Source organism: Acanthaster planci, linkage group LG01 (assembly GCF_054643075.1).
Source record: "Acanthaster planci isolate LZ-2023a linkage group LG01, COTS_SCS, whole genome shotgun sequence".
Classification (NCBI taxonomy): Eukaryota; Metazoa; Echinodermata; class Asteroidea; order Valvatida; family Acanthasteridae; genus Acanthaster; species Acanthaster planci.
The window spans coordinates 28,599,541-28,627,038 of NC_141777.1; the positions used below are offsets into that span (position 1 = coordinate 28,599,541).

The 27,498-nt window shown below is 39.7% G+C and overlaps 2 protein-coding genes across 3 annotated transcripts in view; one reads left to right on the forward strand and one right to left on the reverse strand.

The window, feature by feature from the left end:
* Positions 1–186: 186 nt before the first annotated feature.
* Positions 187–18,106, reverse strand: LOC110988907 (integral membrane protein GPR137B-like). 2 transcript variants are annotated; one of them, XM_022252861.2, is made up of 6 exons: positions 17,563–18,106; positions 9,899–10,174; positions 9,015–9,152; positions 7,438–7,566; positions 6,345–6,472; positions 187–5,269 (listed from the first exon to the last, which is right to left on the reverse strand). In XM_022252861.2, exons 1-6 carry the CDS (start codon positions 17,938–17,940, stop codon positions 5,074–5,076), a joined length of 1,245 nt encoding a protein of 414 aa, XP_022108553.2. In that variant the 5' UTR covers positions 17,941–18,106; the 3' UTR covers positions 187–5,073. The 2 variants fall into 2 exon arrangements, with proteins under 2 accessions (XP_022108553.2, XP_022108552.2); XM_022252860.2 differs by having other exon boundaries at positions 6,345–6,475.
* Positions 18,107–24,112: 6,006 nt separating this feature from the next.
* The window catches only part of LOC110988908 (uncharacterized), a 61,150-nt gene continuing 57,764 nt past the window's right edge, over positions 24,113–27,498 (forward strand). The window contains exon 1 of the mRNA XM_022252862.2: positions 24,113–24,359. The gene's annotated coding sequence lies outside the window, so the exon portion shown is untranslated. The remainder of the gene's footprint in view (positions 24,360–27,498) is intronic.

Sequence of the window (27,498 nt, forward strand, 5' to 3'; positions counted from 1 at the left end):
TGCACAGAAAACTTATTCTTGAAAAAAAATGATTATTCTGAAAAATTTGGGTATGAATTACAATGGCACTTGACACTGCTCTCCAGATGACAAAATGACTCGGGATCTGATTGACAAAATGATGCATTGGTTAAAAATTTCCTAAAAGAAAAAAATCACCATTAATGTCACCATTAAACAAGGAAATTTTTCCTTCATTTATGTTTTGATGTAAATTTATTGCAACAATTTCTTTGCACTGCTCACCTCCTCCAAGGCTTACAATTCACAGAATTTCAGGATTAATGGTCTTTAATACTTCATGACAATAAAATGAGATTATACAACAATACTACCAAGCAGCCAGAATAAGAATTTTTAAGTATATAATTTAGTGAAAAGGCAAATCAAGTATAGTTATCACAACAGCAGAATTCAGGTATCATATAGAGTATATTAAAATAAAGCTCTGAAAAGTTATTTAAATTAATTACAAATGGAAAGTGTCGAGCTGGCATGAACCATGTGAGGGTACACATGTGGATCTAAAATGCATTATGAACAAAGTCTGCACTTGGACATCTTTATGTTTGACTTCCCCTCATGAATTTCATCTCGCATTTTAGTATTATCCAGGCTGGGCCGCAACCCTGTAACTACAGCAATGCATGTACACTTTCCATTGATCATAATATACAACAAATAAATCAATATTCATGTTATCAAGGTCATGTAAGTTGTAAGAGATTGAGCCATATTCTCAATGAGCACATTCACTTGAAATTTCAGAATTCTCAGGAAAAACCATTTACTCAGAAATACACCAGGGATGTTTATACTTGACATGCTTGATGTTTAATTTTTTGGGTAGTTACACATGATTACATAGAGTGACACAAAAACTATAAAAAGGGCCAAAGGACAAATCCATTTGATAATGCACAAATAGTCCATCCCAATAAGCGTGAAGCTGGAACAATGCTTGGTAAATATTTGATGAGTGGGTACTTTCAATAATTTAAACTCTTGCCAAACTATGTTAAAAATATACCAGCAATGGAATGCCGTTTTAGCCAATACCGTCTAATAACACCAAACGAAAAATGACAAGCTTGATCTCGGTCCAAATTGCAAAGATTATGTCTTTGTTTCCGCAGCTTACATTTTGTAAAGCCTCCGTGGACAGGTGTAAAGTGAAGAGGTGATGGGCCGAAGGATCAATATCCTTCCAAAATGTCTAATCTCAACAAAACTAATTACGTGCTACTCTCAGTGTGATTGTGCAAAGGCATTAAAAGATGTTACAAGGGGCAAAAAGCGTACACATGTACATTAGGGTTTCTATCCTTAAGAGAGTCATCTAGTGTAAGGTTTCAAAGCTCCAAATCCCCAATTTTCAAATTCCAAGCACCTGAAAAATATCAGGATTTGTACCCTCTAAATTCCCCCCCCCCGCTAATGCCACTGCATTTGAACACTATGAGTACATGTCCGCATGTCTTATCTCCATCCTAACATGTTCAATTTCTAAGGATGGATTTACGTCAGGGACATGTTAATGTTCGATTCTTTTCAAATATTCTACTTAGAACCATTAGTTGAGGCACACTGCGCAGGGCTTCCATTTTGAGTTGTATACTTAAGAATGTTGAAATGACGGGGCAAATTTCATTCAGTGACATGGCACAGAAATTTGCACAACATGGGAATCACCTGCCTGTGACAAGACCAACGTATGCCAGACAGCAAAAACATGGTTTCGAAAACTGTTCTAGTTGAACATACTCTATTAAAAGGTGCACTTTCCAAGAGTTGTATTTATATTCACTCTCAGTAGCGTATTTGATGAAAATGATATGTCGGGTGCAATGACGCAATCTGTCAATATGAGCCATCGCTTAATCTTTACGTGATCAATAGATCTCATCCCACAGTATGTCGATATTTCTGCCATCAGCCAATGACCTCTTCCTTCAAATTCACAATTATGAAAGGCTTTTTTCAAAAAGGGAAGCACAGTTGGAGATTTCATGTAGGATCAACCAACTGTGCAGGGCAATCGTGCATATTAACCAATCACACCCCAGTGTACGGGTGTACATGTACTGAGGCTTAATCCACTTTCACCATCACAATGCCATCACACAACAAATGAGGGGTGTGTCTTAGGTAAACCATTCTTTACGCATAATTATCAAGTCATTTCACAGCTAAGCAGTATCATATCACATCGGTGCTTATTCTGATTTTTACATTCAAACATTGAACGAGTTTGTAGTACTGGCGATGAAGGGTACTGCATATACGATGTAAGGTTTCATATTTTACAAACTTATAAAGATACTGTGGTGTCAGGTTACATTCATCCAATCCTTTATCGATAAATCCGGCAAAAATTTGAAGTGAAAAAATACAAGTACATACATGAAGGACTAAAATGATGAATATTCATAGTGATGTACAAGTACTCTGACCAGTTAGAAGTTACGAAAGCAAAGTGATGTTAACTTCTAAATGATAGCATTTTGTTCAGAGCTGCCATGAATCTAATGGATTTATCACTTTGAGTAAGAGTACCTTTTAAATTCAAGACATAACTATTATCTTGTTTGGACTGTATACCAAGTAGCTAAAATGGACAGTATGGAATATTCAGTCCATTGGCCATGATGGGGTCATTCCTCAGCTATTTCTGGGTCAGATTTCTCACTAACTCAAGCAATATGCATAATACTGCCATTTGAGTCCCTCACTTCACGTGACAGGTTCATCTCAAATTAAAAAATAACTTTAATTGTACTATTGCACTTAGAGAAACAATGGAGGGATATTACATTATCATGTCCATGTACTTTCCATGTCCTATGGCTTATTGTAAAGCAGCATGCTAACAGGGTTTGCTGCACACACCCACAACAAAAAAACAATCACAAGTTACAACAGATACACGTAACTGGTTTCAATATGCAGTAAAACTGTGCATGCACATACTGAATGGCAATGCATTTCACTGTAGTCAAGGAACTTGAGCAATGTTAGAAATACTACGTGGTACATGTCTACATGTCCAGTATGGGTGGGTACTGCCTGGTGGAATTGACAACTAAATCGCAGTACGTGATGAATGGATCCAGACCATTCATACAATGTAGTTATACTCAGTAACATTAGTACTGCACAGTTTGCAGCCTGAAGATGTTTAATATCATCTGATGTGCCATTCTCTGTTCTCTGAACTGGCCCTTATGCTACATGGCAGTGCAGTGTAAAAAAAATGGATGTGTAAAATACTGCCAAAACACTTACTAGAATTTACCATTGTGAAGCGGGCAGCCAGTAGCTCTACATTAGAGGAGACATTTCTAATTTGTGTCATAATGAAATAAATGGTACAGCATCATTCTGACCTCATTTGACTGACAGTTCTTACAATGTAATCCTCTCCACAATCCAACAGATGCTTCAGCCAATAAAGCTTAAGTTTCAAGGAGACAAATGTACATGTACATACCCTACAAAACTAGAAAGCCTTCCCTTGTTCCAGCAAATATGAGCAAGTACTTTTACATCCTGTTTTATCATGAAATAATGAGGTGCAGTACTGTTTCAGCTCATCAGTGTTATCTGAATTGTCTGTCCTTACGGCAGTATTCTTGTGACCTAGTCTTTGACTGTTAATCACTGACGGTCCAATACTTCACCAGATCCAAACCAAGTAACTCACCTGAGTGAGTTTGATGGCAAAGTGGGTAAGACATCTACATGGTCAAGTGGGAGGTCATGGGTTCAAGTCACACTGAATGTTTTCACACAAGCTTTTGGAGAGCACTGAACATGAAATGCTAATTCAACATTGTCAGTTAAACGAACGGGCTCCCACAGAAATTTGCAAGCCAAATTCCATGACTTTTTCCAGGACTAACATTATGAAGACAATTTCCATGACATTTAATGCCATTTTTGCAAAAAAAAGTTGTTTGGTTTTATGAAATGGAAGACTGCCATTACCACAACTATAGGCCGCCAAGATGACACCTGTAAATATATCATTCTGTTATTAAAAGGGGCCCACAGCCAATCAAAAATAACCCTTGCAGGGTCTTGATTTCCATGACTTTTCTGTTACTTTTTGGTTTTCTCAGTAAACAGGATTCCATGGCATCCTATTTTCTATTCCTTATTTTTCATGACTTTTTCAAGATTCTCTAAACAACTTTTTCCTAGGATGCTCCATGAATTTCCATGACCCTGGGAACCCTGGAACATTGAACATTATGACTACCCTCTTGAAGATGATTCCGGGGCACTTCACATTTGGTTCTCCCTAACCAGAGGTAGGCTACTCAGAGTTCCTGTTAGCTACTGTGGGTACTTTAGACTGAGGCAACCAATTACACAGCTTAAAATGAACTAAGTGTTCACAGGAAGTGCAGATAATCAGGAAATACTGACTGCTGAACTATCAGGGGTAATGACATTTTGAATTCCAATAAAAGTGTTATCTATAGTGCGAATGCTACCATACAAGTAGTTATGTTAGCATTCATCTCCCAAAAAAAGTGGAGGGGGGCGGGGGGTGAACAGAACTGTGAAGGAAGTCTTCATTGCCAGAATGACCACATACATGTACCTACTGAACACTGGCAACTGTGTTGGCACATGAAAAAATCAAACACTCTAGGTCTAATCACGGCTGGAGTTTTACTCAGTAGAAGCAGTTTCCATGTGCTCGGTTAAGCATGCTCATTTCTTTTCTTTTTTCACCTTTAGCCTGGGTCCATCTGGACAAGTCACTGTGATTCAATACTCCTTGTTGAGAGACTCAATGATGACAAAACATAACTCTATTTCCTGGAGGGTGGATTAACCCATGAATGTACATGTCCACCATGAACTGATTTTTGAAACCAATGTTGATGTACAAGGATTTAGGATATCCCTAAATTGTACATGTACAAGACATTACTTCTCCATGGGGAGACAGGTGGTAAAGTATGCAGTACTTAGTCCTATTCAGCACAGAATCCCAATCACAGACATTCTATTTCCAGGAGGAAGGAGACACTCTAGTTTGTAATAATGTAGCTTTTTTTGTCATTCAGGTGCCTCATTTTCCTGATAGCCACGTATGGAGATATTACCGGGAATACCTGCAAACAGCATGGGTGGTGTCATTCCTGGTACCCCGTAGCCTGTCGGGTAGCTGCTACTGCGAACGATGGTTCCATAGCCCACATGGGGAGTACCGTTGATGGGTGTGCTTGGGATGGACATATTTTCCCCTTGATAGCTTACCAGAAACAATGCAAAATGTGAACAAGTCGTTAATCTTGTGTTCACCACTTCAAAATAAGATTTTTTTAACAAACCTTGCATGAAATTAAAAACAGGAATGCTTTCACTTGACCAAACTAAAGAAAAGATTTCTGAGATACTGTCATCATTTACACTTATGGAACATGAACCTGAATTGGGTAACACAGTGACTGAACAGGGCTAATACACAAGGAAATGACCAGTCTAGCAGTGTAAATACATGTAATGCAATCACAAGGTAGTAAGATACTGGTTTGATTACAAGTCTCCCAAGCCAAGAAAGTAAATAGAACAAATATTCATTTCATTATCTGATCATTTCTTTGAAAATGACTGGTTGAGTCATTCAGACATTGTAGTTGATAATATTTTTACATTATGGCATATTTGGCAAACAGCTTCACTTTTATTTCTTTTTAACTTACACACAATTCTCCAACTGTAAATTTACCACTTGTGTTAAGGCCATTATTAGGCTGTCACAACTTTCCACAAGAAATCAAATCTTACAGTTTGTTATGCAAATCAAAACCAAAATTCTTTCTTTGTTGAAGATTGTAAGATTAATTTAGAATTTACCGTGCACATGTTGCAAATGCAAGGCATGGTATATCAAAGTAATCACTGCCCCGTTTGAATGCTGAAACCAGAGCTGCCAATATTGGAAAAGAACAATCAGGCAGATTTTTTTGGAAGGGGGAGTATGTGCGAGCACGAAGTGCGAAGCCCTTAAGGTGTGGAGTCCGTGGCCGGAAAAATTTTGCATTTTGGATGCTGTTTGTTGCAATCTGGGGCATTTCCTGGCCAAATTCCTCTTCATTTTGGGAGGCAGTGGCTGTCAAGATAATAAGTAAAAACTACATGTAGTGGTTCTTCCTAGGAATCGTCTTCACCTATGCATCATTGCATGGTGGTCAAACAACATGTGTAGCAGTGAAGAATCAGCACAATTTCACTGCAGAAGCTCTCTGGTGTATTTTATATATTTCAAACAAATTAAAAACCAATTTTACCATCAGATTTTTGTGTCAGACTAGCTCTGGACTTACTCTCTGGGTGTGGCATTTGTACTGCTGTGTGTCCGTGTGAGGTCATCATCACTGTCATACCTTCGAGGGTTGTCAAAGAAGTAGGCTCTTGAAGGCGTTTTGGGGCAGTCCGGATCCTTAGGAACATGCTGCTGGATGGGACGTGCACACACACAAAAATGACATGACAATTACCTGAACACCGTTAACTGAGCAGGTGAGAAATATTTAACAAACCTTTTTTCACTCATATGACCAGACATGAAGTATAAAGGACCACCTCAGACAAGTACTGTACTCCCAAGTGATTCAGCCACAATGGCAGGATATCTGGTTCATTAAATTAACTTCCTATAAGGTTAGATATTTTGCTTGTTGAAGTACACTATACAGTGTAGTTAACAGCACAACCAAGCTTATTTCAACAGACTTTTTTCAACTTTTTCTTTTTTAAACTATGAATTTTGTGTCTAGTAACGGACATTATACTAAGCAGACATCTCCCCAGTGCTAGTTCACATGGAAACCCAATCAGTGTTCCTGTTCACTTCATGCAAAATGGGTCAACCTGAGTTCACTTGCTCAGGATCACTTTGTCAGTACTGCCCATTAGTAAGGGGTGGGTAAGTAAGTACACCCAACTATGGTGGCGTGTCAACATGTTTAAAAATGCATTAGGTAGCAGAAAGTTGGCATTATGCCAACAAAAATCAGGCCACACAATGAGATTCACAGAGGGGGAATGTGGAAGAACAATAGTCTACATCTAACCATACATTGCAGCAGTAAACAGGAAGAACAGCACATACATGTCAAGCAGTATTTCCCCTTTTCCGTACTTGTTATGTACAACTAGGCCTCACAATAAAGGTTATGTCTGTTTTGTTTCGGTCACTTTTCACGCCAGAATAAGTTGATACATGTACAAGTTAAACGTATCTCACTGTATCTAAGATTCTGCAAACATGGAGATTCACACAAGTGTGGCATTCACACACCTCAAATGTCACAACAATTTTTCATTAAACTTTCATCTTCAAAGTAACTGATACAAAAGACAATGACAGCAGTCACCATCTACTTCACCCTGTCATGTGTAATGCAAATGACTCACCACATTTGCTGCAAATTTTCTGACTCTGAAAAACATGACCACAATGAACGTCGGCAGAAACTCCCAGATGAACAGAATAATGCCAAACGACAGGTACCGAAGCCCCTTCAGTGTATTGATCATATCAGCCTTAAATAGAAGCAATGAAACAAAGCTGTTACACTGTCTGTAGGACATCAAACCAAAGAACTTCAATCAAAAGATGTGTCAACACAAATACAAAATGTATGCAAATGTCAATACACAAATCAAAGTTAGTTCAATATTTTGCATTCTTAAGGCCGGTTCGTGCTGTGGGCAAATGTGAAAGTGAAACAAATTTGACGAAAGATTTGCAGCAAAAATACACGCAAGTTGAAATGTGTCCAATTTTGGGGAATCTGCAGTGTGACTATTTGATCTGATGTCACAAATCTGTGTTTGGTTTTTGCACCAAATATGAACCAGCCTCAGTTAGCTCTAAATCCCTACAGTGTGTGAAAAACTACTCTCAACACTGAAAGATTTACGACTGTCAGCAATAACATAAACTGCATAATACATCCCAATCAACAACCATGGACAGATTTGCTCTTGGTTATGACAAGCATGAAAACTAGCAGACATGAGGACTTAAATGTACACTGCATGAACTTCCAAAAGAGGAAGTACTTATTTATTCAATCAGGAATGATTACCGTAACTTGGCATTAGAAAAAAGCCTCAACATTCTGACCGTTTGCACAAGTAACATTATTCAAGTGCTATAAACATGATTTGGTCAGTTACATCAACATTTGATACTGTGAAGTTGAACAGCGATACTACAATTCTGTCTTGATTGGACACATCAACCCTTTTAGCAATGTGATGCAGGAGTCATTTCCATGGTGACAAATTAGCTTTCAAGCTGTTGAACACAGCATACCGGAACTGTGAGTAGCATATCAGAACAGTGAGTTCATATTGTCTAAAAGACAATAAATACAGGCATTGCAAGACTTATGGTCCAATTCGAAACAGAAGGGAGGCACATTTTGAGGGAGCCATTTTTGGAGAGGGAGTACACAATGGGAATTACCACATGATTCGATGAGACAAAGCATTACTTTTCTTGTTTTCCTTTCAACGTTATGAGAGGGGTGGTACAAAAGTAGAGAGGGAAGACAAGAGGTCCTAAGAAGGGGGAACGAGGAGCCCACTAGGTGCCCATGCCTTATCCCCTAGGATCAGCTACCGGAGTTCAAGCAAGCATGATTCAGCCAACAGGAACAATGCAGGAAACCAATGCATTTCATTGCATGGATTGGCCAAACTATGTACGGCCGGGCAGGAGTAAACAAAAAAGCAAATGAATAATTCACACAGTCTTTACAAATCTCATGCTGCACGTAAGTAAAAGCATACAATAAATACTACTAAATCCTAAATGAAACTGACTCCCAAAACAAGGCAAAAAGTTGTTTGGGACCCAGGGTGAATGTTCTGTTAACTCTTGCCGCCCACACAAAATGGCAATAAAAGTTTGCAAACAAATGTAAGGCCTATATCTGGACACTGTGGATACGTGGATGATTTACTTCAGGTTTTTACCATACCTGGTCAGAGACGTTAATCCAGTTGTAACCGAACGAGGGACAAGTCCTGGTGATGGCTATGATGTTGTACACAGCCCGTGAGACATACAGGAGAATAATAAACACACAAGCAGTTGATGTCTGAAACAATGTGGCTCCCTAGCACAAAACAAAAAGCATGCTTCGTTAGAAAATCTTGCAAAAAAAAAATATGAGAACTGATCGTGTCTATATTAAGTTATCTTCACAAAAGACAGGTCATTTTTTATTTGGAAATTCTAATTACATGTACATTCAGTTAAATTGCTTTTAGTTATTTCCAGTTAAAAAAAAATTAGGTAAAGATTAATGGAAGATCACTGAAAATGTACATGTACCATTCAGACAACTCTAAGTAACCCTCCTCCAATCCTTCAAAATCTACGATGAAATTTCGGACGATTTTGAAGGACTAAAGAAGCTAAAACCATTACTTTTAATGCATACAGGTTGATGCCCTCTGAAAGTGAGAACACGTCCTTTGGTTTCAGCACACTGGTTGGTGCTGAAATATTAGGCATGCAGTGGGTGCACCTTATGGAAAAGCCTGGGGGGTTGAGTTAAAATGACAACTTTAGCTTAGCAGCATGTAGCTGAAAGACTGGCAGCAGTTGGTAAGAATACGAAGTAGGAAAAGCTTTTATCAAGCAACTCATTCTCCAGGGCTGTCGTCAAGTCCATCACAATACCAATCATGAGTAACACAGTAAACAATGGCAAAGAAATGCATGCTTTGGTCAAAGTTCATGTGAATGGCTCGTGACTTTGGCTTAAGACTGGATGCCTTGTGATGGACTTGTGATGGATCTTGATCCACTGCAGCAGTCCTACTGCTCTCTGGCGATTTTTATCATCTGAAGACTCACCCTGGCTTCCAGGAGCATACTGCCCACAAACTGCATCCTGGATAGTTTCCAGATGAGGTATGCCAGGACAACCCCGGCCAGGATGAAGAGTAACCCACTGATACTGACGCGGATTGGCACGAGCACAGGGGAGTTGCTGTAAAGCCGCGTCAACACGGCGCAGGTGATGTTCATAACCAGGAAAATTGTCACCATTACAACAAAGGTGATACGGACATGCCGTATATGCCGCTTATAGTTCTCAGGCTTGGTCCTTGCTTTCAGTTTGAACAAGACCTGAAATTTATAGAGAGGTGAATACAATGTGAATTTCTAGTTCAAGAGCTGGCCTTGAGGTACCGGGGTATAACCATTCCAGACCTTTTTTGATCTGCCATTAAAAGTTTTCCAAAACAAGCACTGCGAAAAATGCACATTAAAGGTAGATCATGACACGATTTTAGACTAAAATGTATTTGAAGGCAAATATAAATGACTGTGAAAATAGTGTTACATCCTGATGGGTGACATTTTTTTAAAATGTACATCACTTTACTAATATATGAGAATATTCTCATTGTGAGGTCAGTACATTCATTTACACATATACATGTGCCTTGATGGTTGCTTTGCTGACTGGTTTTCAAACAGTCAGCAAAAGGAAACCATAAAACATGGAGAATTGACCTGGAAAATCTCAAAATTGTAGCACCTTCTGGTGCTGAAGTACATACACATGTACATGTAGCTATCAGAGGTAGCAGCAAGTCATTTTTTGCAAGTCCAACAAGTCAAATCGTAAGTCATTATATGCAAGTCCAGGTCCAGCCACAAGTCATTAGGTCAAGTCACAAGTCATTTGGTCACAGAGCAAGTCAAGTCACAAGTCTCTTTATCCAATTACAAATCAAACTGCACATTATTTTGTCCAGCTATAATAAGCAAAAAGAACCAGGTGTCAACTTACGAAGTTACGAGTTATAAGATTCGGACAGCTGAACACCTTTTCTCCAATTATTTTGACAATGCCTTCGTAATTATCCTTTTCCCTTCTGTTGTAATAACTATTCTTGCAGTTTACCACATATTTGTCGCATACTGGACCTCTGTTTAATTTAATAAATGTACTTTGCAGGGTGGAAATAAGCGTTGAGATGAAATGACAAAGTGAGGGCGCTGTTTATGCTAGTCATGCGTCAACACAAGAAAAGTAGCAGCATATGCATGCTGCCCTGATCTACAGCTACAGCTGGGTGAAGTAGAACCAGCGCAAGCAGAAGTCCATTTTTTATGGCGTAAACTGAATAGCTTAATCAAATATAATAGCGCCAGTCGAGTAGCGTCTGACTTAAGCTGGTAACAAGTCTTTTTTTGCAAGTCCAAGTCAAGTCATGAGTCAAAGCTGGTATTCACAAGTCAAGTCACAAGTCATAAAAACAGCGACTCGAGTTGAGTCCAAGTCACATGAATTGAGTCAGCAACTCTGGTAGCTATAAATGTGACACAAGGGTGCATCTGAAGGATTCCACTGCAACAACTTCAGCTGCATGGCCCTTTGAAGTCCCATGAAGGATTACTATCGGAGATGGACCATAGACCATGAACCTTCAAATAGATCTGCCGTTTGCAGCCATGCCAAACCCAGTTGTGTAAATGCATAAACGCCTACTTAATAATGTGCCAAACAGCTAAACATTGGCAATGTGCCAACACAAACAAATCGAGCAAGACATGAGGTTCAAGAGAGGAAGAATGGACTTTTCCTACATGTACATAGAGTAAACAGAAAGAACAGTATGCATCTTCCCTCTATTACAAAATGCTTTTGCACTCTTCACATTTAATATAATATACACTACTTGCAAAATGTGTGCCTGTGTGAGAAAAGTACAGCATGTACATTGTACATGTATGCTTTTTACATTGAAACTACATGTATCACAAAAGAATATAAAACACAAGCTCAATATTCCTCAAGAGTGATCTGAGTGTGCCTCAAAGAAATCCTCTTCCTAATTACCGACATGCTGTACCGTACATAAACTAAAGCTTACATGTATACTGACTACAAAGGGAGGAATGGGGCATGCCTATTCCCCCCCCCAAGAAATTAGAGGACAAAAATCTGTTGATAATCTGCCTTGGTTAGCGTTTGAACCGTGATCAATCTACTAAGTGCTCCCCTACCTGCCTACAGGAACTACACATAGGAGTCCCCAAGTGCCCCTCTGCAAAATGTACCAGCTACACAACCACGTACGACCCTACATGCAGATCTGTGTACACTTTGAAAAAGTTATTCAAAACTAAAGCACAAGAAACAAACAAAAACATAATGTAAAAATGTTTCTCCATTTCATTTATCACAGGAAAGCCCTCGCACTTCCACAGGACGTACTTGTCTCTCTTTTTTACCTCTAAAATAATTGGAATTACGACTTCTTGCCACCAGAGGAACTTAGTAAGCCATGAACATTTCCGAGTTCCTGACCTTTTTTCTATAAATATCACTCTTGCCACACACGTGTAACGGACGGTACCGGCATGTTAGTAAATTACAATGTTCCCATGCCTTGGGAAGTTAAGAGCTCCCAACTAGTAACAGTTACATTTCTTATGAGGTGTTGAATGATGAAGCAGTTCTGCAATTGAGTTCAGGATAAGCCTGTGCAGGGTACCGGCTCTTCGATATCAAAACCCTGTCCAAATTTTTCAGGCCGGGTACCCGTAATGAAAAAAAAGTAAATAAATTAAGAACAAACATCCATGTATAAAATGTCTGTGAAACTTCATACTCAAGGGCCTACTTGCTGAAAATCACCGTGCCACTGAAAACCCAGTCCCACGGTCATACATGAAACTCCAGTTTGGAGGTCGACAGCTACTTTTGTTATCTACACTGCTTATTGAACTGTAGTCGTTTTCCTAGTTCCCGATTTTTCCTAGTTCATAAGAGCGAAAAAACTACTAGAATTCACGCGGTGATAGGTCACTTACTACGTGTGATTTCAAATACTTTTTTATATTGAATTGTCATACATGTATAAACTTTAGCATCTAATGTCTGTTGACTTTTAGAGTTTCTGTTTTTTGTTAATTGACCGAAAACTGAAAGATTTTTCCCCTACTCTCGGATTGTAAATTCCTTGCAAACTCAACTACAAGGGCACGGCAGAAATGTATGTGACGTGATGGGTTTGTCAACTGTGCGGCGTGGAGTACTGTTGATAACTGCAGCATCAACGATTGGACTGCCTGAAAGGGACTACAATTGGGCCCGTGTTAGCAATCAGGTTAGCTTCAGTGGCTTGAAAGCCAGGATTGCAGTTTTGGGTAACGTTGGTTTATGCAATGCAATGTGCATACAACTGGTCCCTGTGAGAAAAGAAAATGCACTTGCCAGTGATGACTCCTAAATCTTTATAGACTTTTATAGACGATACTTTCAATGCCATTTGAAGCATTTTGGTGGCGGCTTTTGAAAATCAGAAACTTCAAAATAAGTGAATATATGGTGTTGGCATTGTTCGAGTTACGGAGGTATTTTGTACAAAAGCCTTTTAACACGTGACATACGTACAGTAGCACTGATCTGGTCCGCACGTGACATGACCAGCGCTCACTTTTTGTGCATGTGCATTCTGCGTAAACGTGGAAGCATCAGGGACATTTCCTTTGAGCAGTTGCTGGTGCGTTGTTGGTTTGCAGCTCTCGTCTGTTCTAATGTTCCTCATGAAAATTTTGTTTTTCTGTTTCATATACCCACAAAAAGACAATTTGCAAACTGAAGGGAACAATTTTGTTTGATAAAAAGATAGGAGAGATTAACTCCGACATTTAGAACAATGTGCTGCTTGCTCCCCGTGTTTTGGGCATATGGTCCACGGGGTCGCGCGCAATGTCTCTTTTCCGGGTACCTTATGTTGACAAAAAAACGGGTACCCGTTTCCAAAACACCCAGAAATGCACACCCCTACATGTAGTTCAGGATAATGCTGATACATGGACATGTACACTTGTACACAATAACTTGACATACACCCAGTAGAACAAAAACAGTTTTCATCAAATTTCACAACTTCACTCGTTCCTACCAAGTTTCTTTTTATGAGGACAGACAAGATGGGTCTCTAGATGAATATAATGTACATGTACATGGTGTATGCGTCAATTAAATCCACCCAGAAACACATACACATGTATGACTCATATTCACAAATTCACAATACCTCATAGTCGCAGTGGACCACTTTTTGAAGTGTTTTTGAATGACAATAATAGGGTAAATGTAAATTTTCACAAAATGATTTTCAGAAATATCAATATTTTGAACCATGATAAATGTCTTTTCAATAGAAGTACGGTACACACTATGAACATTAAGCTGAGATGCAATTTATCTGACCCCATTAAGAAAAAGTTGGAAAAATTACTTCAAACGGCAAAAATTGAGGAAAATTGGTTTCTACCAAGTGTAGACATGTATAAATATGTGGCACTAATGCTTTAAAGTGGAATTGATATCCGGACGTACAATGCCTTTATTCATATTTTGAATTCATAAATGTAAAACGGTAATTTCTTGGAAGAAAACAACCTCCTTAGGCAATATATTACCAATACTTCTGACATCTTGGCTCCGGAATACATACATACGTGTACACTGTACTCATGGTCCATGCTCCATGTACAACAAGCAGCATTGAAAGATCATGTGACAAAGCTTCTACCAATACAACAGTTGTAGAGATTACTTCACACTCTCCTACCAAACACTTGCATTTATGTTTTTTTCGTCCTTGTTTTCCCTTCAAATTTGCTGTTCCTGTTTTTCCAACAATGCCACGTACATGTACCCTACATGGTGCAGTGCAAATCATGGTCACATGAAATAGTATCAATAACAATATCAGGACAAGTTTGCTCCATGCCCATCAACTCCCAGCTAATGTACATGTAGGCCTAATGCAGTCTGGTATCCAGCCTGTCATCCTTGCTGATGTTACAGCCTAATAATCTGTGATCAGACTAATTACGTGTGTGTCACGCTCACATGCACATGAACAGAAGTAAAGACTGTCACCTTGAAAACTCTTAATTTGCAGATGACACAAGTGAACAGTAACTTCACAAGATACATTTTTGCAGAAACTGCATGCGTAACAGTCACATGTGTGTGAGACATAACGGTTTTGTAAAAAATTCCAATTAACACAAACAGGAACAACATGGTAAAAATTTCAGTGGGAGTGCAAAACCACCAGTGCCTTGATGGTTGCTGGTTAAGATGACCTCCTTCCACATTAAGAATACCTGCAAGGTCCATCACTGGGACTGTAAATTAATATTTATGTATAATGCATGTATGTCAATACCATATCTGCAGTGTCTCCGTTCTCCGATGCAATGATTTCATTCTATCCATTTTTTCCTTAGAGTTTCAGCAGATTAGACAATGTACCCTGATATTATTAAAAGGCTACATGTAAATGTTCATGCCATAAGCAAATATAAACTATCAGTTTTTCAACAGTGCAATGACCTTTGATCCATAATAAGTGTTACAAAACAACAAAAACAGCATATAACCACAGTCCCAAGTTCAAAACTGAACAAAAACACCTGATTTTCATATGCCAAGGTTACACTGTGCTCAGATACAAGTGCCACACTGTAAGTTACAGTGTAACAAGGAAAGACGGGTTGATGCGTTTCAATATACGACATGTTGCAGCATGTTTTGACAGTTGTATAAATAAACAAGGCAATATGACTGTAAATGCTGTGTGGTCACAAATCTTTTCCCCACATTTCAACCTGTGGATAGTTGTGCAGGTACACTGTATGTGTACATGTACATGTATACATGCAGCATATTTCTTATGTTCTACCAGTATGACTCTTTTAACTTGAAATGTTGGACTTGGCGTTGAAATAAACGTCAGCCTTTTGCTATGAGAAGACTTGAATGTCTCTAAGTTATAACTCATTATTATTGGGCGTACAAATAAGAAATCGTGTACGTACAACATATGCATCACAACTTGTACGCACGAGATATAAGTCATATGTATGAGTTATGATTAGTAAGTCGTACGTACAAGATAGAAGTCGTACATACAAGATAGAAGTTGTACGTACGAGATACATGTAGAAGTCGTACGTACGAGAAAGAAGTTGTACGTACAAGTTAGCTCAAGAGGGAGAAAATTTTTTTCGTCTTGTCCCTAATACAACTACGTAATGTACCAATAGATGATGTTAAATAATATTTCATTCTACATCAAGCTCTTGTAGCTGTAGCTGGGATGGACCTGAATACTGTACGAGTATAGTTGAGTATTGTAGTCGAGTATTGTAGTCGAGCACTTTCAAGTTCCAAGGTTCTCTGCCAAATATCGAACTTGGTAAAAGGGAAAAAAGCTGGAGCACACGGGCGTTTGATGGTAAATTTTATGCACAAAGATAAGATTACAAACTACATGCAAGACTTCAGACACTCCCAGGTTTTGTAAAATTTAAGTTGTAAGTAAGGAGAAAAGTACTCAGAAAGTACCCTGCCGAGTACTTTTCGAGTACTTTCGTCCTGAAAGCTTAATTCTTATGAAACAGTGAGAGTCTGAAGTCATCATTTTACTTTGTAATCTTACCTTTGTGCACGTACCATAAAATGCCCATGTAATTCAGCTTTGTTTCCTCCTAACTGGTTAAATACATGTATTTGACAGAGAACTTGGTACTTAGAAAGTACTCAAGTACAACACAGCCAAATTCAGTGCTGCCACCGGGGCTGGTCTAAACCAGTTGACAGTTTTTAACTGAAAATTTCTCAACTCAATTTTCTTGAGTGTTCTTAGGTCAAACCCTGCAGAATTCATAAAAAATTTGTCAACATGCCATTTCATCTGACAAAAACAAAAGCTAGATTCTGTAGGCATATTGCCATGACACAGCACACGTTATAACACAAACACTTACTGGCATACTACATGTATACCATGTTTACCTTTGCTGAGTTACATGTAGCCTTGTCCAAGGCAATCTCAGCATTTTTTGCCTTTTAAGTAAACCATGGAAAAAGAGCTACCGTGTACTGTCACTGAATACACCAACATACGATACTACGGCAAAACAACAGATCTACAGAGTCAGAATCAGCGTACGTACTGCTGACTGCTGGTCAACTCGTAAAAGTGCCAACTTGTACACGCCAATTCGTACGCCGACCAACTCATAAACTGGCCAACTCGTACGCCAAACAACTCATAAACTGACCAACTCGTACGCCGACCAACTCATAAACTGACCAACTCATACGCCGACCAACTCATATGCCAAATTGTACCATAAGTACGACAGGTGCAAGCAGGTGTGCCATTGTGTTGCCCTTGCCCTAAATGTGAGCATACTATGTGCTGTTGTACTGCCTTTGCCCTAAGACTAAGAGACGACACTATGGAGGGAGGGAGAGGAGGGAGGGAGGGAGAGGAGGGAGGGAAGTGTAAAGTCACTCATGCAGTATTTGCAGCTGCAGAGCAACAAGGCTGGGAATAAATCACGAGCATGTCTGAATATTATTAAAAGTGACATGTTCACCATGTGTTCACAGCAGTAGTCTGACGCAGTAGTGTTTGTATCAAAGTAAACTAACTGATCCAAAATTTTACAATCCTGTTAATTATCACCTGTGCAAAGTACAACACCAGCAAACAGAGGGTGATGAACTGTAGGCAAACTGGAAAACAGAAGAAGAACCAGTATCCAAAAATCTGCAAATCGTCCACTTGTATCGTGTTGTTGATGTAAAACGTGAACAGTGTAACTCGTACGCCAGCCCAGATGAGGCACAGGAACAGGAAAACCGTTTGGAAACTGAGACGCTTGTGTCCATAATACAGGATGAGTATGAGCTGGATGTAAACCAAGCCGAAGATAAATCCATAGAGCGTTATAAAGCTAATCGTTAGGCCTAACTCTACGGTCATTGGGAAAGCCGTCCCGATTGGAGACGGTGCCACGGCTTTGCCCAAACTCGTCCAACTGACATGATCAATTTCCTCCATTTTTTGCGACTTGCCAGCCAAACCCCTGACAACCGAGTCACGACTAAACTCTTGTGAAGAGTGTGGACATGCTTGCAGTAGATCGCTAATTTGCCAAGATTTCCAAGATTCAATTTGCACAGTTTGGGGCCAATTTCAATCCGGTGTCAAAAAGCTTGCAACAGAAATTGACCTGCCCCCCTGAACGTTTCCAATTTAATACAGGGATGGGTGAATAGGGGTTTCAGTGTGGTGAAGAGAAATCTATCTATATCAGATTCTTTTTATTTCTATATTGAGCTAATAACCCCTTAAAAAAGTTTAATTGGTGTAACTACAAAATAGTTGTTTTAATATCATTAAATTTGACACAGAGACTGCTTGCCTGTTAGTGACAACCCCTATTATGATAAATGGTATAATCTAAGATATTTCACGTGACTAGTGAATAGCGCACGAACATTGTTTACGTTGACGAGACCGAGGAAGCGATCTCCGGCGTTGCGCGCCCGGCCGGCAGGCTAGGCATACCGTGGGTATCCGTACGTGCATATAGCGGCAGTTAGCTGACTGTACACGGGGCATGGAGAAAATCCTTGAAACCTTGCACTCGATTTGGCCTAAGTGTTCGATTGATTTCATCATTGTTAATTACATCATTCATCATGCTTAATTTTATTTTGAAAACGTAACAAAAATAGTAAACAAACTGTGAAAATGTGCTTTCAACAGAAAAATTGGTTTCGCCAGCAGGAGGCCCTAGTTTGTGGTTTGTGCCATTGGCGGCTGAAGACTGTGCCTTTCATCTAACCGCCCCCCATCCTCCATTCATAAAGACCTTCTCATCCTGTTCCAGGGGCGGGCACACCCCTCTCGGCTTAGGAGTCCCATTGTATTTCCCCCCGCCATGCAGTTGTACATTGCCGGCTTGCCATTTAATTCCCTGATTTCAATCCTCTCCATAGAGTTACATGATCCTCGCGCAAAAAAGTTAAGTTTTACAGCGCCCTCAGGAGATAAAAGTCAGAACGATCATTTCGCTCGCAGCCAGCCCAGCTCCTATACAAGGCACGAATTGGGACAGAGGGGTACCCCCCACAAGTCTAATCCCTTTTCAAGCTCCAGCCTATTGTTACTTCCACATCCCCCCTAGATGTCTGAAAAGAATTCCTGAGATACCAGTGTAACAAGAATGACAACAAGGGCGAGGGCCCGGGGGTCTCTCTGTCCCATCGTTTGCTTCAAATGTCAGCTCCGGAACAGGGAAGGGCTGATGGCTTTTGCACTATGATTGGCTACATTGTGCACGATCTATTTTCAACTTTGGGGGTTCGTCAATGGCAATGCTTTGGTGCTTGCAAATTAAGGTAATTTGTCTTCTCACTAAGTATCACTGATCACGTGTCTTGGGGCGATTATTTCAAGTCATTAGTCATCTTGGTCAATTTTGGATGAACGAAAAAAGTGCAGTGGGAATATTTTCTGCAGTGAGGACGAAAAGAAATAAATATCGAATTGAAAACCACTGCTCGTGTAACACATTGAACGAGCTCGCACGCCAGGCAGAAATTTCAACAATGCTCTCTGCGTTGTTAGCTGTGACCCCGTGTGACGTATTTCCTTCACTAAAATCTGCCCAAGGTCACTAGCCCTTTCCCTAGCCCTGTTCAGGCGCTGGGCGACGAGTGAGCGTGTAGTGATGATCGGATAGATCCCGTTTCAGTCGTATGGCTTTTATGGACTAACACTTCAACAAATTAGGAAAATAAAAATATTGAGTTTACAAGTTCCTCTTGAAATTAAAACGTATTAGCCATTTTGTTCTTCATTCACATTCCATCATTCGCACAAAAATTATTCGCTGGTCGAGGTGCGTAAAATATACAAATACTCGACAAACCTGAGTAAATGAGTGGACGACGCGTTTTCACTGTGTCGTTTTACTCAGCATTACAGTATAAATACGACTTCGCATGAGAACTGTTTACTCATTGGGTGCTTACTCATCAGCATGGTATTACTGATGCAATACGTTCGTATCTCGCATTTGTTGTGTTAAATGATAGTTGACTCTGCCTTTTGAGTAATTCAACTTGTAGTGTAGGCCTGTGTGAGTATATGCGCCTTTCTTACGCACGAGTGTGTACTATAACATACCAAACACTTGATGGGTCGATTGAGGCGCACTATGAGTAGAAAATCAGTATTATTTTTGCATTTGCATAGTAAAATTGTGGTTAACTTATTGCTGAGGTCGCCCCGGCCTCCCTACCAACCCTTTGGAACCCAGACGAGCGGCTATCAAGGTAAACCTTGGTGGTGAGTCCGTTTGGAGTGGCGTATGGCGCCAAAACGTGCTGCTTAGTCTCTCTTCAGGACGGACACTTAAGGATAGATTTCTGGGACAGATAGTATCATTGTATGAGTTGATTGATGCATTATCATGGTAAACTCAGGCTGGGGCCAATTTCATAGAGCTGCTTAAGCGAAAAATTTGTTTAAGCGGGAAAAAACCTTGCTTAACAAATTAGGTTTATACCAGCCCAAACTCCTTGTGATGTATATTGTTTGGAATAGTATTTACATACCTGTCTTTTGATGAGCATGACAATCACATAGAGTTCGAGCTGGTAACTTTTGTTTATTTAGCAAGGTTTTTTCGTGCTTAAATTAAGCAAATTTTGTGCTTATACAGAACTGTGTTGCTTCCTGCCAATACATTTTTGCGTTTCGTAATTCAAGTCTATTCTGGACTGTATATAATACGTTGTTGAGTCTCGGAAAAATGATCTGCAATCTATCGAGTATGACTATTACTTTACCAGTAGACACAGTATTCAGCACGTTGGTGCCATGATTTACCCACCATAGTGTGTTACTAATGAGGAAAGTTAATTACACTCAGAAGACGTATCATTATACTCGTACAGAGAGTGATGATAAATAGTCTACAGAATGAGTTGGATTGGTGCAAAAACTACCATGGCAACTCGCGCGCTGGTTCTTCTAATGTTAGTCTTCTGTTGAGACAATCGGACTAGTAATCAGAAAGTTATGCGTAGTTTTCCCGAGGACCCAACACAGTGATACTTGGCAGTGCGCCTTGAAAAGAGTTAGGGGATGACGGGTTCAGCTCAGCTCAGCTTGCCCTAGTCTAGTATGTTTGAGTCGTTTGCATTCTGCTGACAAGAATTTGTGCCAGAGCCATAGAAACATTAGAGAGAAACATAGTTAAGCAAGAAAGGTATGTGCATTCTGTTACCTTCCCACATGTTAGCGTGAATTATTCAGACAATAGGTAGTCTTAGGAATTCTATTTAGTACTCTCCCAAATGATGTGGGTTATAGAAAAGGGTCTGCCAAAATGGATGGAATATCTTCTTTTGAGCTGTATAATACTTGTATGAGTGAAATGAATGAAAAATTTAATCTAACCCTATTTCGAGCTTTCCTCACAAAGAAAGAGCCATCTCATCTGTGAAGGTGACTAGCAGGTTAAATGGTCTGAAAGCTTATAACTTTTTGGTGTTTCTTGACGAGATCAAAAGCAAAGGAATTACATTTGGTTATCAAAAGTAATGATTTGAACCAACAAAATAATGAGTTATCTTATCATGTATCTCGTAAACGTTCTTTGTCCAAACCTGTCTGCGAAAAAAACGCTACTGGTACCACTTACGAGACAGTCACAAAATATTCGGAAACTTGTCTCTCGGAGATTGAAAGGTACACCCTTTTCTTCCTCCTTCCTGACATGATCAGGGCTTGTTTTACCTTGGAGCAAGTAAACTGAGGAACACAATGGTTGCAACAGCAGAACATTAGTAAATGGCTTCTAAAATTCACTGCATACTGCCCGTACGTATTTTTGTAGGACACATCGGCCCTGGTGGAGCCTCACATCTGTCTAAGAAAGGAGAAATGTTATCCAAGGAGGCAACACTTTTAATTTGTTATCTGTGCAGAATTAGAAACGTCCAAGCTGTTCCAAGACCCGGCACTGTTGCGGCCGTCATACATGTTTGTCTAATGGCCTGTTTACTCCGTCCTGAATATGACCTACCCTCAGCGAATTAAGAATGTACACTAACGTTTGTTGAACACTGCATAATGAACATCAGTAAGTCAATTTCAGTGCATACCTATTTAGATATTCGCTTTGATGGTTTTTGTGATGAGAGAAGACCATTAATGCTGGATATTTACCTTCATCAACAAACCGTTTATTGCATAAATATTCTTAACTTAAACTTACACAATCATTACTAACTGGCCCACGTCACTCATACAGTAATTGGGTCAACCGTATATGAAATTACTTAGGAATGTTAGGAATGTAAGAAATTCATTTTCTTGCATAGCTTAAACTCACTGCATGAGAGATTCCTACACACTAGATGCATTAGTGTAGTCATTTTTTTCGAGTTGAATACTCCAGAATAAATATACACTATGTTTGTTAGAAACGTACCCATATGGAAGGTCATTTTTGAGCCTGAGTTTTTGTCACGTGTGTCTATTGTCAGTGAGTATTTGTGTATGGTGCCCACTTCCTGTGTCGCATTTTAGTGAGTAAGTGAACAATTACTAATTTGCGTGTCGTTCTGGAGTCGAATGCGTAAATTCAAATTTAATGAGTATTTGAACCCTTTTGCTCACGTGATGGGTCATTCTGAACCTAGAGTGTTTACCATCTAAGTGAGTAGAACTAGCTTTTATGCATTTTGTGTTGTGTAATTCTGGAGTCAAATTAAGGCACAGTTTGTGGGTGTTTTGCTCAAAAAAAAATTGTGTGATATGGGCACCATTAAGGATCAGATGTCCTGCGTCCTGAGTTCCCAGACATCGTTCCATTTGACTTCTGTTCTTAAATGTAAAACACTTCAACACCAAAAATCTTGCTTTTTTTTTTTAAGAGATCAGACCAGACTGTTGAATGATAGTGAGCTTTAGTCTTAAAGACACATGCTCAGGGAACAACTCGATGATCTGAAAAGCTTAAAACTCACGCTGAAGTAAGAGACTCTGTCACATACAAGTGCAAAAGTATGTAAATACTGTAGCTGGCTGGCTTTGTCATCCTTTGATGAACTGCAGCTGGTTTATACGACAAACTTGGACGTTTTCCGAAAGATGTAGCTTATTCGTTCGTAGTCCGGAGCCCCCAAAGGGGCATGCGTTGAAAACAAAGTCGGAATACCAAAATAATGTCAGTTTGTATTTCGTGCGCACGAAATTATTTCGTCCGCTCGAAATAAATGATTTCGTTTGCTCGAAATCATTTTGGTTGTTCGAAATCATTTCGTGCACTCGAAATGAATTATTTCTAGAGTTCATTGATGGAATGTGGGGAGGTCTGGCGGCTTATACCCTTAGGCTTACTTAAGGCAGAAGAATCTTAGCTAAATTCATCGAAAATCAGGGTAACAAGCTACTTTTGTTTGCCAAACAAGGGGAGACAAAATTCAAATTTGGTTTGGTTTATTATTTCCATATCTTAAATGAAATAAAATGAAATATTCACATGAATTATATATCAAAATAACAGAAATGATATGAGGATTTCAGATAAGAAGCAAATTCTTGTACAAGATCTGGGACCCGTTTCTAATTATTTAAAACCAAAGTTGTTATCGATTTTTATTCACCCCTTTTATTACTAAGCTCCTAACACTTTTGATGGTTTCTCGATGAAGATGTCTCACTAATGTGCAGTACAACTTGTTTATTTTGGTATTCAAAATTGTTATAAAATGTATCAAAATATTTTAGTAGTTAAATTAAGAACTCTGCCTTATTTCTTGTATTGTGTTATGTCGAATCAGAAACAAGCACTGGAAGACCATTTTTTAATTTAAAAAGTCGTTACTGCGTCTTGGGTGGGCCCCAAAGTCACGTGTCGCCGCTCTCACTCTGGTGCAGGTTTGAATGAGAGCGGAAATTTTTAAGGCGGGCATTTTTAGCATGTAAAACTCTAATTTCAAAATGACCCAAATCACCTGGCATACATTGCCTACAGTGCGTCGACAATGAACTGACATCAATGCCACGTCATGTGCGCCGCGATAAATACCGGTAAATCCGGTTACCAAAATCATAATAATATTGTTTGTATTATTGCGGAAAACTCCAAAATAGAGGGCGGTGTTTCGCTCCACCTTTCAAGCTGCCGCGGAAAAGACGTCCACGCGCAGCACGCATCGATGACAGGTGTTCGTGAGCTCTTGAAGCGAGCATATCACGATCAGGTGAGGGCTAGCTGCTGGACTATTCGGTGCTGTGAATCGTGTGCTTCTTGACGGTAGTAAGGTTGAGTCGGAAGAATCCCCACCCATGCCCATCTGTGAAGGACCCAAGCTATCTTATCTTTGAAGGAATAACAGATTTTCTCCAGCAATTGCTACTGAAGCAGTCTAGGCCGCCTGTCTACGCCCGACGAGGTGAGTGATACGATCTAACGTTTGCATGGTTAACGCGACAAGAAGCTAACACCGGGCTGTGTGTGCATGCAGTGTGCTCACATGTACACGTACGTACGCGTGCCGCCTTGGCAGCGTCCGTACCGTACTCCCCAACTTATTACTCCGTACCTCGAAATTCGGCAGCCTGTACTCAGCCCGTTGCTGGGCGTAAAAAAGGAACCTTACCCATTTTTCATGTTGACAGAGTGTGAACCTCAGCATGAAATGACTAACGTCCGTGAGCGTGTATACGCATGGCCGCCAGGTTCCTTTCCCTTTTTTTTAGCCACTCAGGCCTACTGGTGGAAACCAATCAGACTTGACAATAACTTGAATAGGTGGCAAAATTAGGGATCTGGCGACTATACAGTCATGAACATTAGTCCGAGCATGGTCCAAGTAACTTGGACTCCACGAATCGCCATTTAACGTTTGGACATGGTCGGGCGATAGTATAGTACCAATACACGATGTACAAGTCAATCAAGTGCGTAACTTGGACTATGCACAGTGTGCACCCTGGGCCAAAATGGCAGAAATACTGAACCGACACTTCATTATGTCATGAAAACATGTCCGAATGTGTTAAGCATGCTATTGAAGAGACTACAAAGAACGCCAGTCATGCTTAGCACAAATACGAGATCGGGGCAGTGGAAAAACTTTCAAAGGAAAGAGGTTCATGCCCAAACATCACTTGAAAAACCAGTGCACTACCCGTATAAGACATATAAAGAATGCTAAGTGTTTTCGAAGCAAATGTTTCAGTCATGTCAGTATTTCACCGCTAAATTGGACTGTTTTGAATGTCATCATCAGTGGCATAACTGAGGGGAGGGGGCATTCAACCCCTTCCACTCAAGGAAAGTATCCCATTGTTTGTTCCCTTCACATTCAGAAATTAGAAAAGAGTTGTTTTCACTAAGAACCCCCCCCCCGGTAATATGAACATGTACCTCAATTATACCAAATAACTTTACGGTGGCTGATGAACCACTACAGGGGAAGGTTATTATACGGATGTCTGTGTATCGAACTCTTTCTCTTTCAGACTTGATGCCTGCATTTAGCTACATGTGAGGCTGTACTTTGCAGCAGAAATTTGAAACGTTATGCCCCAGGTAGGGCTGAACATATGTGTGCATGCAGTATTTTCCCATGCCAAACACTGAAAAGTCACATTACACCTGGGTTACATACATGTACCAAGTGTGGACATTCTGTTGTTCGCCCGTAGTTAAGGAAACTAACTGTTCCTTTTTCTCCCACTGGGATATTTCCTTCGAGCTGGATTTTTGATGATTTCCTGGACTGTTCCTCTTTATTTTGCCTCAGATAACCTAGACCCCAAAATGCCTCTGAAACTGTTTTTCAGAGAGGGGAAAACATTGTGTGGACATGTGCGAGTCCACACAATACCATCACACCCTCTATTATGTGGACTTCTTTTGTACAGAGGTCCACACTACATGTACATATATGCCACGCCTGGACATCATTGCTACTGGTACTTGTTCCATGCACAGGGCAGATTGAGTTGGTGCATCATTGGAGAGCCGAGGCCTAAGTCTTATTGCTGATACCATATGGGTGATTTTGCACAATGGTAGAAAGGCATTGTGGGAAGGAAAAGGGTGCAATAAATATATTTGTCTTTTAATCTCAGTAGACAAATCAGTGTTTTTAATTTCTGCATTAGCCCTAAGAATCCTCAATCCTCCAATTTCAAAAATGATGTAACATACCCTCGTTGAATTAGGACTTAAGGCCATGAGAATGTTTAAATAAGGCTTAATGTGGAGGCAAAGTAAAAATGTAAACAAAGGAGTCTAAATTTGCCTCCTCTGTTAAACTTTAACATTTGACTTGATGTCACACACTCGCAAAAAAGGTATGGGTCATAAGACCCCTAACAGTAACATGGGGCATCTTCTATTACATGGGTTTTTTTGGCCTCTAGCTCGTTGATGGTGCTATAGTTAAGACAAGACTGCACAGAAAGCAAACTTTGGGTAAGTTCTAAATATCCCTGCCCATTAGTCTTGGTTTTTGTGACTAGTTTAAGCATTTGGAGTTCATATGACACAATTTCCCAGCCAACAGACCCTTTTCCAAATTTGACAAATAATTTAAGCAATTTACATAATTCAGTAATTTCAGACTATCATGAAACTTGGGGTATATTATGAAGATGATAATAATTTTAATCACCATCTTCTTCAAAAAGAAAATCACGGGTTTGACAGCCTGATAATTAAGTGTTCTAGGGTTAGATACTGTCATGGTACAAATTTGGAGAGAATGAAATAAGTCACATCATCAGTGATGTTGAGCAACTCTGGGAATGCCCAGAAAAAGGTGGAAGTGTGCCATAGTAGAGGGTTCCAAAAGGCAGAGATCAGACTTGAATTACCTACCTCTATGCTTGTACCATATACAGGTACCTTGGTGAAGAAGAGTATAGTGGCATGCATGATGAATTACCATTGAATCTTTTGCAGCTGATCTCCAGAAACATCATCCTTGGTCTTGCCAATTTTGTCAGCTATGTGTACTTGATGAAGTGGACATGTACCCCTAGTGCACATGGTACAGCACTTTGTGTGACCAGCCGACTGACAAAAAAGTTGTTGAATTCATTTTTCTTGTTACTTTTTTGTATCAAGTTTACAAGAAGTTGAGGCCTACAAAAAACAAACCTTAATCAATACAAGGTACAGTTGTTTCCTGGATACTATTTGTCTTGGAGGGTCTCATGCATGCAGTGTGCAAAAATGGCATACATGTATGTCATTCAAATTACACATACAGTATGTCACTGATGTTCATTTCAATAGCAGTACAAATTAGCTTGAATTCAGGTCAGACTTAAATGCACGTGTATGGTTATGTGGGTTCTGTGCATGTATTGTACTCTGTCGTGCCATGAACTTTATCACAGTTGACAGTAACGGTAGATATAATGGGCATTGTCAAACCAGTACATGTCAATTTAGGGTGGACTTTAGACAGTCAAACCTTTGTATATAATTGAGCATCTGATACAACCATTCTAAGTTTTAGAATCTTATGAAAATGCAAATTGTACTAGTGCATGTATGTACTGGCACATGAGATC

What these genes read in the sequence shown, in the direction of transcription:
- LOC110988907 (XM_022252860.2), bottom strand. Translation starts at nt 17,940, where the DNA reads ATGGAGGAAATTGATCATGTCAGTTGGACGAGTTTGGGCAAAGCCGTG. An exon ending in GTATGCTCCTGGAAGCCAGG is followed by an intron (nt 9,153 to 9,898) that starts GTGAGTCTTCAG and finishes GTTTTGTGCTAG; the next exon opens with GGAGCCACATTGTTTCAGAC. An exon ending in GGATTAACGTCTCTGACCAG is followed by an intron (nt 7,567 to 9,014) that starts GTATGGTAAAAA and finishes CTTCTATTTAAG; the next exon opens with GCTGATATGATCAATACACT.